At 42.5% G+C, this 12,726-nt stretch overlaps 2 protein-coding genes across 3 annotated transcripts; one reads left to right on the top strand and one right to left on the bottom strand.

Moving 5' to 3' along the window:
• The first annotated feature begins 1,154 nt into the window (after positions 1-1,154).
• Positions 1,155-3,448, top strand: LOC139556586 (ubiquitin-like FUBI-ribosomal protein eS30 fusion protein). Of its 2 annotated transcripts, none has more exons than XM_071370716.1 (5): positions 1,155-1,382; positions 2,052-2,133; positions 2,307-2,451; positions 2,964-3,019; positions 3,222-3,448. In XM_071370716.1, exons 2-5 carry the CDS (start codon positions 2,059-2,061, stop codon positions 3,345-3,347), a joined length of 402 nt encoding a protein of 133 aa, XP_071226817.1. In that variant the 5' UTR covers positions 1,155-1,382; positions 2,052-2,058; the 3' UTR covers positions 3,348-3,448. The 2 variants fall into 2 exon arrangements, with proteins under 2 accessions (XP_071226817.1, XP_071226818.1); XM_071370717.1 differs by having other exon boundaries at positions 1,348-1,445.
• Positions 3,449-5,228: 1,780 nt separating this feature from the next.
• LOC139556585 (peptidyl-prolyl cis-trans isomerase FKBP3-like) lies at positions 5,229-11,889 on the bottom strand. Its single transcript, XM_071370715.1, has 7 exons — positions 11,643-11,889; positions 7,295-7,396; positions 7,085-7,183; positions 6,760-6,895; positions 6,536-6,603; positions 6,076-6,173; positions 5,229-5,771 (listed from the first exon to the last, which is right to left on the bottom strand). Exons 1-7 carry the CDS (start codon positions 11,745-11,747, stop codon positions 5,717-5,719), a joined length of 663 nt encoding a protein of 220 aa, XP_071226816.1. The 5' UTR covers positions 11,748-11,889; the 3' UTR covers positions 5,229-5,716.
• Between the last annotated feature and the right edge of the window lie 837 nt (positions 11,890-12,726).

Genomic DNA, 12,726 nt, shown 5'->3' with positions numbered 1-12,726 from the left:
GTGTGTCACATCATCGGACTGAGCTTGTCATTGCAGGCAATCTCAAAGCTATGCGTTACAGGGAAGACATCCTCCTCCCTCATGTGGTACCCTTCCTGCAGGCTCATCCTGACATGACCCTCTAGCCTGACAATGCCACCAGCCATACTGCTTGTTCTGTGTGTGATTTCCTGCAAGACAGGAATGTCAGTCTTCTGCCATGGCCAGCGAAGAGCCCAGATCTCAATCCCATTGAGCACGTCTGGGACCTGTTGGATCGGAGGGTGAGGGCTAGGGCCATTCCCCCCAGAAATGTCCGGGAACTTGCAGGTGCCTTGGTGGAAGAGTGGGGTAACATCTCACAGCAAGAACTGGCAAATCTGGTGCAGTCCATGAGGAGATGCACTGTGGTACTTAATACAGCTGGTGGCCACACCAGATACTGACTGTTACTTTTGATTTTGACTCCCCACTTTGTTCAGGGACACATTATTCTATTTCTGTTTGTCACATGTCTTTGGAACTTGTTCAGTTTATGTCTCAGTTGTTGAATCTTGTTATGTTCATACAAATATTTACACATGTTAAGTTTGCTGAAAACAAATGCAGTTGACAGTGAGTGGACATTTCTCTCTTTGCTGAGTTTAGAAATTAGGAATTGCAGTACTAGAAGGGGTTCTAAGAACCGTGTCCCTTATGATGGTCCCAAGGTCATCCATATTGATCATGGTTTGCTAGTGCTGTGATAAATTCTTCAAATTCATGTTTTAAACAATATCTTATCTGCACTGTTAGAAACTGCTAGCCAGACAGTTTTAGAAGAATGATTCCATGCATTTTTTCAAATGAACTGGCAACATTCCATTTGAACAATGCTGTCAATCCACAACCATACACTGGCTCAAATCAGTTAATGATAGGACTTAGACAAGTTGTAAATGCAACAAGGCCTGATATTGTATCATATAATAGGACTCACAGCTTTCCAGTAATTGATGGTCTGTTCACTATATTTTAGAGGCTACTTATGCAGAAAATTTGTATAAGACCCATATAAACTCTATAATTATGACTATCTTAGGTTGACTAATATTCCATTACACCATTTCTGATACATCACATGCCTTTTACTTTTCTTCATAATTAAAAGCAGGAAAAGCATCACCTATGCCTCTACTGCCATTTATTCCCAACTAGACTAGTTTGAAATTTCTCCCTGACCAAGATGGCTGCCATTCACACTGAATTATGCAAATATGAGGATTTGTGACAATTATCCTCTAGTAGTTTAATAGGATCTCTTTGGTTCTCTACTTATCGACGTCACACGTTGACACATGCGCACCGCCGACGCTCCCTAAGTCCTTTTTTAACCTAGTGTTGAACGACTAGCACCAAACGAGGTAAGGCCTGTGCAAAATGAGAGGAAATGTTGAATTTTATACCCTTTAGAGACAACATATCAGGTAGGAATATTGATCGTAAGTACTTCACCATCCACGATGAACAATAGTTTTTTGGATTGCCTTATTTGGCAATTTTAATAGTTTTTCCGAAACCGCATGCCTCGTGGCTAGCTTTAGCTAGCTAACGTTAATTACGTGACTGTCGTGAAGCAAACAAGTATGGATAGCTAGCTAGCTAAATTTGGTAATATAATACATATATGGTCGTATAATCAAACGTATTTTCACATATTTGTCATGTTGCTGATTTGCAAACTTATTGCCGGGCTAACGTTAACTGTCAAACTACAACTTAAGCTAACGTTAGCCAGTGAAATTCTTCATTCCTCATCCTTACTGCAATGCTAGCTAGTTTGCTATTTAACTAGCTAACATTGCTCTCGTTCGTGCAAAGTTGTAGTTATTGGTTCCTAAATTGCTATCTATTGATTTGTAGATGTCTACAAATAGTTTGACATATTGCCTGTTTAAGTTCTCTCTTCAATCCTAGCTCAGTCATTATTGCTTTTTAGAGGGGATTCAAGTCACATGTGGACTAATGACACCCCACTTACTGCCTGCTGTTTTCATACTGGAAGCTAACTGGCCATCTCTTCTTATCCACAGCATCAAGATGCAGCTCTTCTTGCGTGCCCAGAACACTCACACCCTTGAGGTGACAGGACAGGAGACTGTCAGAGATCTCAAGGTGAGGCCAAGCAAGGGTACATCAATGAAAATGTTAATTGTGGTGTAATGGTAACTGGTGTACTGTTTGGAGTCTACAATACCACAGCCACAAATCGTATTCTGCATGCTCTTGTCTGGATTGTTACATGTATGTAAATTGTCTGGATCAAACCATTGTGTGTGTGGTTTCAGGTCCATGTCCAGAGTCTGGAGGGTCTCCTAGTGGAGGACCAGGTGTTGTTGCTGGCCGGCTCCCCCCTGGAGGATGCTTCCTCTCTGGTGGAATGTGGCATCTCTGAGCACTGCACCCTGGAGGTGGCCGGCAGACTGCTGGGAGGTCAGTTCTCAAAATGATGGTGCATCAAATATGGCCTGATTTTGAATACTTTGAAAATGCTTCCTTCCCCCCTTGAAAGTAATCACACATGAGGATTGGATATTGTTGAAAGAAATAGGGTGGACACCTTGCTTTGACTTATTAAAAGGTTTTCTGGTACATTTATTTGTATCGTCAATTGCACAAACAGTCCAACCGAAACTTGACTTTTGCTTTTAACAGAACCTGTCTGAATCTGGGAAGTTCAGGGGGGTTACCACATTGGGGAGCTGTTGTGGGGGGTTAAAGTGCCTTGCTCAGGGGCATAACAATAGATTATTCACCTTGTCGGCTCAGATTCGAAAAGGCAACCTTCTGGTTACTGGCGCAATGCTCTAACCGCTAGGCCACCTGCTGTACATACAGTTCCGGATCAGTCGTTTACTCAAGGATACTATGAATTTCTTTTGTCATTAGTTCCATTGCTGTATGTTCACTTGGAATAATCACTCTTTGGTTTCTCTCTCCACCAGGAAAGGTCCATGGCTCCCTGGCCCGTGCCGGTAAAGTGAGGGGACAGACACCCAAGGTCAGCAGATACTTTCTGCATTTAAAAAATATATATTTAGATTGTTAGTTGGCTATGATTTTGTAGTTGATCTTGTGGCAATTGTAACATTGTCTGGTTGTTTTAAAAGTCATTATAGCTCCTGGATTAGTGTCTGCTAAATGTTATGTATTTCTGCATAGTAATGACCATGGTAGCGCTGTGCCTCTTTTTATCACTTCAGGTTGACAAACAGGAGAAGAAGAAAAAGAAGACTGGTCGCGCCAAGCGCCGCATCCAGTACAACAGGCGCTTCGTCAATGTTGTGCCCACCTTCGGCAAGAAGAAGGGCCCCAACGCCAACTCCTAAAAACACTGTCCCTCAGGAGAATACTTGTGATGACACCCCTTTCATTTTAACCCACTGAAAGGTTTTCCTCCTGTACAGAATAAAAATTTGGCTTAGACTAATGAACTTGTTTGTCATTTCTTGGGTGTTTATGCATTTTGAGACCGGGTTGCTCGATAATATAAATGGCTCGTAATAGAAAGGATTGTTTGGACAACAAATTGAAAAGTGATTGAGCCTGGCTGCAGTACTGCTGGTTTTCTGTTGTACCTGATAATTGCACCCACCGTGTCCCAAATCTAAATCTGTCCCTGATTAGAGGGAAAACATTTAAATTGGCAGTTGAGCTGGCTTGGAGGTCAATATGAATTTTCCTGTTCTAGTTTCTAATGGTTTATTTGGCAATGTAATGTTTTATTAGTTGTATGTAAAGGCTACATATGGTGTATAACCATCAAACTCAACTCTGGACCTTGAAGCCAGCATCACAGCATTGTTTTATTCCCCTCTAATCAGGGACTGACTTAGACTTGAGACAACAGGTGGGTGCAATTCAGGTAGAACAGAACCAGCGGGCTCTGGACCTCATAGGGTAAGAGTTGAAACTGGCTTCAAGGTCCAGAGTTGAGTTTGAGGAGTATACAGCGTCCAATGAAATGCTTACTTGCAGGTTTTGTATCGACAATGTTCATATTTGATTTCTTATTGTTGCAAAGTAAATGGCTCAGAATAATAAACATTTTAGCATAAGTATACAGGTAGGAAAAATATGTACATGTATCAGAGAAAGGGGGAAAGTGTTTAAGTCTGGTAGCAGCAATTGTGATGTTTTAAAGTGGAGATTCAGTCCAGGTCATTCAGCAGTCTGATGGCTTGTAGATAGACTTTCTGACCCTGTTATCAGAGCATGAGGTCTGATACCATCTGCCTAACATTAAGGGAGTGAACAGCTCATGTGGGGTCCTTGATGCTGCGGGACATCCTTGGGCACCGTTTCAAGTGGGTGGGAACCTGGGCTGTCTTCACCACCCGCTGGAGGGCCTTGCGGTTGTGGATGGAGCAATTCCCTTACCAGGCCATGATGCTCTCGATGGCGCAGCGGTATTTGGAGAGGACCCTGGTTGGCATGCCAAATTTCTTCAGCTGCCTTAGGAAGTAGAGGCGCTGTTGGTCCATGTCCTCTGATGTGGGCGCCAAGGAACTTCAAACTGCTGACTAGATGTAGTCTCAGGGATGTTAACAAAATCAAACTGGTAATACCAACACCATGTGATAGTCCAAGAGGAGTTATATATAGTTCTGGTAGCTATCCAAAGTGACTTGAGGGCAGAGTTCTCGTGTGTAGTATAAATCTTCATACTAAAAATAGTATTTCAAGTATACATTTCCAAAAGGAACTGGGTCATGTTCAACAGGAGTTAACGTTTGTCAACAGAACCAGTGCTGTTTAAAAAAAAATATATATTGTGGCCCAGAGTGCAATTGTGTGCTACCACTACATGAAACTGCCCACCTTCAGGTTAAAAACGTGATGACATACCTGATGACATACCATTGGAGCTTGCAAAGTTAAGTTGTCACATGCACAAGTACAAGTGAAATGCCTTTCTTGCAAGCTCTAAACCCAATAATGTAATACTAAAAGTCATTTAAATTAGAAATAAGAGGAACAAGAAAGCAAGCATACTATATATACAGGGTCATTCAGTTCCAGGGACATATTTACAACGTTCAGTGAAAAGAAATGCATCTCACTGTACTTCTGCATGTGACATTGAAACTTGATCATACGTCTGATTTCAAGTGCAGGAACTTATTTCCAAACCATTCACTGATGCCCAGTTTTCTTGACCATTCAAATACTTACTGAAGGTGTCCAATAAACACAATTTCAGATGCATATGACAATTTAGTCTCCAAAATTGGTTTAATCTTTACAAGAACATTATACATGCAATAAAAACAACAAAAAAAACAGGAATAAAACAGAATATCCTGAGAGGCTTTACTCTGCGGTGTGTAACTTGTCAGAAAGGATGCCCCGTCTGTACAGTGTTGCCCAGTCGTCACTATCTGGCCATGCTGGAAAGGACAGAAGTAAAGCACCTACTTAACTCAGCACTAATAACCCTAACCTGGTCCCATGTCTGTTCCTGCTTCAGACAATATGCCAAACATGCCAAGACAATGATAAAGGACTTGGCTTAAGCAGAAAAAGACTTGAAACAACCAGACTAACCTTAAACGTAAATTAAGAAAATATATTACAGATTCTTTCTTCAAAGTTCTGACAATGAAAGCCACTTCTGTCCTTTTGCGCATGGCCATCTGGTGACTACTGCGTCTTCCCCGTCCACGGAGAGAAGTGCATGCTGAGTCGGTTTCTGCCGTTAATCGACAGCCACCAGCTCGACCTCGAAGATCAGCTTTGCGTTGGGTGGGATTCTGGTGGTGGGAGAGTTAAGGGAAGCACACAGGAAACAGTTGCATATCGATTCAGAGAGGGAGACATTCATTATATAGTTCAACTTTAAAAGACTTGGTGGTAAGAAATCCAGCTCAAATTCAATTAGTATCGAGAAAGCTATGATAGAGCCATTGTACAGGAGAAGACTCCTCTCGGAGGATTGTCAATCGTCCTGACGATCACTGGTGGTGTAAAACATAGCAGAAAGTGAAGCATCTTGACTTTAATCTCCTAGTTAAATATTAGCCCATAGTTCCCATGATGTTCCAATGTAAAGGATACTTTGAGTCAGGAAGTCCCTTCTTCCCGTAGGCCCATTCTGGTTCAATCTCCAGTTTGGCCGTCTCCCCTTTGCTCATCGTTAGGATGCCTTCATCCCACTGTGGGAAAAAAACATGTCTCATAAGACTTAGTGATAACTGTTGCAATCTATTTTTCAACAAGGGAAATGGTTGCAATAAGGCACATACATGCATATATTTTTATTTATTTAACCTTTAACTAGGTAAGTCAGTTAAGAACTTATTCTTATTGACAACGGACGGCCTACCCCGGCCAAACCCGGACGACGCTGGGCCAATTGTGCGCAGCCCTATGGGACTCCCAATCACGGTTGGATGTGATACAGCCTGGATTTGAAACCAGGGACTGTAGTGACAACTCCTGCACTGAGATGCAGTGCCGTAGACCGCTGTGCCACTCAGAAGCCCGAAATACAACATCAATCTCTCTATGGTCTTACCCCTCTGATGACCCGGCCCAGGCCAACTTTGAAGCTCAGTGGCTTGCTCTGTTTCTTCTTTCTGGCAGCTGGAGAGGGGAGGACAGAGGAAACAGTAAAATCATTATTGGTATTAATGAGAGAAAGGTAATTGAGCAGAAGGGAGTGTGTGTGTGACAGAGTGACAATATGTGCGTTTGAGACAGAGATAGTCTGCATGTGTGTGTATGAGAGAGAAAACGTACTTGCAGGGATGTTGGTGTCGAACACTGTGCCATCCTCCAGGGAGCCAGTGTACCAACAGCTCACATTGTCTCCCTTCTTAGGGAAGTTAGTCTTGTCTCCTTTCTTCAGCACAGACTTAAAGAACTTAGGAGGACCCTGGGAATGGAAATGCATAACACAAGTGACCATTTTAACAATCAAATTATTCTGACAACCAGTGGAACGTGGATGTAGTGGAGTTGCAGTAACTTTGAGATTTGTTCAATTCTGTTCAACACTTTTACCCTGATGCTTATTTCAGCGGGAAACGTTGAATCAAAAGCTTTTCAAACATGGGCCGTTTACCTCATCCACGACATCCACGACTTCTTTGGGCTTGTCGTCAATCTTCACATTTTTCACATGCTCTGTCACATCTTCAATGGGTTCCGACCCTAAAAACCTCTGTTAGTTGCACAAAAAAAAACAACACAATCTTATCATTCGTAATTCACATCTTATGTCATGCCATGTGCTTCTAAAATATGCATCACTCCATCCATGTTGTCCACCTACCTTGCTCTCAAACAAGTCGTTGTAGGCAATAATCAGTTGCTCTTTCTTCGCCGTTTTGGCAACATTCTTGATATTTCCCATCAGCTTGTGCTCGGCAAGAAACTGGAAAAGAAAAGTAATGACGTCAAAGAGGGTTATTGTGGCATGAAAGCAACACTCAACCCTTTGGTGCAAATGGATGCTTTTGCATTATTATTATTTCCCAAAATTGGCGACCAAAAAAACAAGCCTGGCTGACGTGACTCATGGGGACACAGTGACGTCGATTTAGGTGTTAGCGAGCCCATTCATAGACTAACTACCCTTTGTGTCTATTAATGAAGGTATCTTCTGGGCCAGGGAAGTTAAGAGCCTCGACTGCACTTAAACACGCATAGCTTGTAGTACGGTTTTGGAAACATAAGCAAAGTATCTTTCATATCAGTGCAACATTATTTTATCTTCTTCAAAACAAAAAAAGTTAAACATTAAAAAAAAGTAAAACCTTTGAAGGTTTGAGTTCCCCCACGCAGCCCCATTACAGCATGTTCATGCAATACAGACGGAGGACAGAGGGCTAACGCTTTGAACACACCGACAGCGTCTTTGCACTAAGTAGTACGCGCTACAGAGGGGTCAAACTACCTGCCAGCCAGGAACTCTATACCAGGCGGTGTAAGAGGAAGGCCCTAAAAATGATCAAAGACACAAGTCATAAACGGTTTGCTCTTACGACCGCACGGCAAACGGTACCTAAGTCTGGAACCAAAAGGCTCGAACAGCTTCTACCCCCAAGCAAACAGCTACCCGTACTATTAGCATTGACCCTTTCTGCAGTAACTCTGACTCTACCACCACACTCACGCCGACATATACACTGCTGCTATTGTCTATTATCTATCCTGTTTCCTAGTCATTTTACCCCTACCTATATGTACATATCTAGAGCATTCGGAAAGTATTCAGACCCCTTGACTTTTTCCACATTTTGTTATGTTACAACCTTTTGTCTCTCTCCAATCTACACACAATACCCCCAAAATGACAAAGCAGAAACAGGTTTCTATACATTTTTGCAAATATAAATAAACTCTGCAAAAAAAAAGAAACGTCCTCTCACTGTCAACTGCGTTTATTTTCAGCAAACTTAACATGTGTAAATATTTGTATGAACATAAGATTCAACAACCGAGACATAAAATGAACAGGTTCCAAAGACATGTCACGAACAGAAATGTAATGTGTCCCTGAACACATTATCAAAATCAAAAGTAACAGTCAGTATCTGGTGTGGCCACCAGCTGCATTAAATACTGCAGTGCATCTCCTCCTCATGGACTGCACCAGATTTGCCAGTTCTTGCTGTGAGATGTTACCCCACTCTTCCTCCAAGGCACCTGCAAGTTCCCGGACATCTTTGGGGGGAATGGCCCTAGCCATCACCCTCCGATCCAACAAGTCCCAGACGTGCTCAATGGGATTGAGATCTGGGCTCTTCGCTGGCCATGGCAGAACACTGACATTCCTGTCTTGCAGGAAATCACACACAGAACAAGCAGTATGGCTGGTGGCATTGTCAGGCTAGAGGGTCATGTCAGGATGAGCCTGCAGGAAGGGTACCACATGAGCGAGGAGGATGTCTTCCCTGTAACGCACAGCGTTGAGATTGCCTGCAATGACAAGCTCAGTTCGATGATGCTGTGACACACCGCCCCAGACCATGACGGACCCTCTACCTCCAAATCGATCACGCTCCAGAGTACAGGCCTCGGTGTAACGCTCATTCCTTCGACGATAAACGCAAATCCGACCATCTCCTCTGCCGAGACAAAACCGCGACTCGTCAGTAGCTATGACTGGAGGGCTGGTCTCTCTGTATAATTGACTCAGGGCGATACATCTGTCCTCCTCTCACCCTGTCTGTGTGATGCACTCTGGTGAAGGTTGTTGTGACTGACTGTAGGCTAGAATAAAAGGGTAGAGTGGAGTGCATTGTGTACAGTGCAGAATATCAAAACAAAAGTAGAACTAAGTACTATTTGGTTATGTCGAGGTCTACAATGTAACAGAATGTAATTGCTTGCTGTTTGGGGTTTTAAGCTGGGTTTCTGTATAGCACTTTGTGACATCGGCTGATGTAAAAATGGCTTTATAAATACATTTGATTGATTGGTCAGTGAAGAGCACTTTTTCCCAATCCTGTCTGGTCCAGCGACGGTGGGTTTGTGCCCATAGGTGGCGTTGTTGCCGGTGAGGTCTGGTGAGGACCTGCCTTACAACAGGCCTACAAGCCCGCAGTCCAGCCTCTCTCAACCTATTGCAGACAGTCTGAGCACTGATGGAGGGATTGTGCATTCCTGGTGTACCTCGAGCAGTTGTTGCCATCCTGTACCTGTCCCGCAGGTGTGATGTTCGGATGTACTGATCCTGTGCAGTTGTTGTTACAGGTGGTCTGCCACTGAGAGGACGATCAGCTGTCCGTCCTGTCTCCCTGTAGCGCTGTCTTAGGCATCTCACAGTACTGACATTGCAAGTTATTGCCCTGGCCACATCTGCAGTCCTCATGCCTCAGGCACGTTCATGCAGATGAGCAGGGACCCTGGACATCTTTCTTGTCCTCTTTCGTGTCCTAAGTTTTCATAACTGTAACCTTAATTGCCTACCGTCTGTAAGCTGTTAGAGTCTTAACGACCGTTCCACTGGTGCATGTTAATACATTTTTTTATGGTTCATTGAACAAGCACGGGAAACAGTGTTTAAACCTTTTACAATGAAGATCTGTGAAGTTATTTGGATTTTTACGAATTATCTTTCAAAGACAGGGTCCTGAAAAAGGAATGCTTTTTTTGGCTGCTGAGTTTATAATAAAAAACTTAAAAATCACATTCACATAAGCATGCAGACCCTTTACTCAGTACGTTTGGCAGCAGTTACAGCCTCGAATCTTCTTGGGTATGACACTACACGCTTGGCACACCTCTATTTGGGGAGTTTCTCCCATTCTTCTCTGCAGATCCTCTCAAGCTGTCAGGTTGGATGGGGAGCGTTGCTGCATAGCTATTTTCAGATCTCTCCAGAGATGCTCAATCGGGTTCAAGTCCACGCTCTGGCTGGGCCACTTAAGAACATTCAGAGACTTGTCCCGAAGCCACTCCTGTGTTGTCTTGGCTGTGTGCTTAGGGTCGTTGTCCTGTTGGAAGATGAACCTTCACCCAAGTCTGAAATCCTGAGCGCTCTGGAGAAGGTTTTCATCAAGGTTCTCTCTGTACTTTGCTCCATTCATCTTTCCCTCCATTCTGACTAGTCTCCCAGGAAGAGTATTGGTGGGACCAAACTTCTTCCATTTAAGAATGATGTCGGTCACTGTGTTCTTGGGGACCTTCAATGCCGCATACATTTTTTGGTAAGCTTCCCCAGATCTGTGCCTCAACACAATCCTGTCTCAGAGCTCTACAGACAATTCCTTCTACCTTATGGCTTGGTTTTCGCTCTGAAATGCACTGTCAACTGTGGGACCTTATATAGACAGTGCCTTTCCAAACCATGTACAATACATTGAATTGACCACAGGTGGACTCCAATCAAGTTGTAGAAACATCTCAAGGATGATCAATGGAAACAGGATGCACCGGAGGTCAATTTCGAGTCTCATAGCAAAGGGTCTGAATACTTATATAAATACGTACATTTTTTAAACAATTCTAAAAACCTGTTTTCGCTTTATTGCCATGGGGTATTGTGCGTAGATTGATGAGGGAAAAATACATTTCACAATAAGGCTGTAACAAAATGTGGGAAAAGTAAAGGAGTCTGAATACTTTACGAATGCACTGTACCTACCTAAATATACCCTATGTATATAGCCAAGCTATTACTACTCATTGTGTATTTATTCTTAGTTTTTTTCCTTCTCAATTATTATTTAAAAAAAAATATTCTGCATTGTTGGGAAAGGCCTATACGTAAGCATGTTACTGTTTAGCCTACACATTGGTTTTGAGGTGTTAGCCAGACTAACCCAAAACGGGCTAACACCATCTCTGATTCGTAGCTTGTTGTTTACGGTCTGGTGCAATAACGCATTTGCTACCGGGTGGCCCACCGGCGAAAAAGATATTCAAAGTTAAATAAGTAGTCGTATCAAAAAACTTGACACGGAATGGTGATATACAGAACGAATGGGACTATACATGCATGCCATGTTGAACTGTTACATGCTAGGCTAACAAGCTAGCATCAAGCTAAATTGGCAGTGGTGCGCCAATGCGGAGGTAACTGATATCACCATGCGTGCGCACTAAAAGTGAGCAATGGCGTTTTAGTTAGTGCTGTTAAATCAATGCATGCATTGATCAAACATAAAACATACCGAGTGGGCCGCATTGTCCTGAATGAACTTAATAACGTCTTTTTTGGATAGATCATCACTTTTGAGCTGCTCATCGCTCCACTCTCTGGTCAATTCAGCCGCCATTTTACAAGGCGCACTGCTGAACTTTCACCTCCGTTGTGGGAGGACCGGAGGCGCAATCTTCTTGTGACACTTTTCACGCCACTTCGATACAAAGTGATTTCCGTAGCAGGTTAGGAGAGCATTTTCGCTAACCCTAACACCAACCATAACCTCCGTCTCATAACCTGCTGCTTAAATTCTCATACTGCAACAAAACAGTATTTTTTGCGGTTTGGCTTGCCTTGGTGCAAAGGGAGATCATCATCATTAGTGCTCTGCTTAATAAATATATTTTACAGGACCAGAAAATAATTATTTAGACTTTGATTGCAAAATCTGACAAAGAAATCTGACATTAGATGCAGTTCTTTGTATTTTTTTCATTAATAAAATAGAAAATACAAAGTGTATATTCATGTTGAATATTGCAAATTAATAATGTGCATTTAATGAAACCACCTGTAAGAAAATTGCAAGTGATAATGTGGTCAATTATATATACGGACATGTTCTTCAAGACTGTGCACGGGGTTGCAATTGATTGTAAATCAAATTCCTTCCGATGCCACCTTGTGGTAGAGATGTGTTAGAGAAACCATATCAGTCCTTTTCCCGGCTTTGCCTGTGTTTTAAACTCATTCTTCCACAACTGAAGTGTATTAAAGAGTCCCACCTTAGTCTGTATAATCAGTGAATTTTGGTGGTAAATCTTTGTATAGCAGTTAATAAGTTGTATTCCGTCAAGAGGCAAAGCTATAGACAGACAACAGTTTTTTTTATTCATCTTTTGTAAAAACAAAAATAGACAAACGTTAGTGACTACTTTTGCATTGACTCCTTCCTACTACAGTTTGTAGCTGAAATAATAGTCAAGAAACCATGAACACATTACCTGAGGTTTATAAACACCTGGTTTAGGCCTGACTGATATATCACGCGTGTCTGTCTACTGATGAAAATATAAAATGCTATGAAAATAGAAGTGAAAACTATCAACAAA

The sequence above is a fragment of the Salvelinus alpinus genome, chromosome 27 (genome assembly GCF_045679555.1).
Source record: "Salvelinus alpinus chromosome 27, SLU_Salpinus.1, whole genome shotgun sequence".
NCBI lineage: Eukaryota > Metazoa > Chordata > Actinopteri > Salmoniformes > Salmonidae > Salvelinus > Salvelinus alpinus.
This window is presented reverse-complemented; position numbering and strand designations above follow the sequence as displayed.

Coding starts and splice junctions, on each gene's coding strand:
- LOC139556586 (XM_071370716.1), top strand. CDS start 2,059: ATGCAGCTCTTCTTGCGTGCCCAGAACACTCACACCCTTGAGGTGACA. Junction 2,134..2,306: donor AGACTGTCAGAGATCTCAAG/GTGAGGCCAAGC, acceptor GTGTGGTTTCAG/GTCCATGTCCAGAGTCTGGA. Junction 3,020..3,221: donor TGAGGGGACAGACACCCAAG/GTCAGCAGATAC, acceptor TTATCACTTCAG/GTTGACAAACAGGAGAAGAA.
- LOC139556585 (XM_071370715.1), bottom strand. CDS start 11,747: ATGGCGGCTGAATTGACCAGAGAGTGGAGCGATGAGCAGCTCAAAAGT. Junction 7,184..7,294: donor ACGACTTGTTTGAGAGCAAG/GTAGGTGGACAA, acceptor TGCAACTAACAG/AGGTTTTTAGGGTCGGAACC. Junction 6,896..7,084: donor TCGTGGATGTCGTGGATGAG/GTAAACGGCCCA, acceptor TTCCATTCCCAG/GGTCCTCCTAAGTTCTTTAA.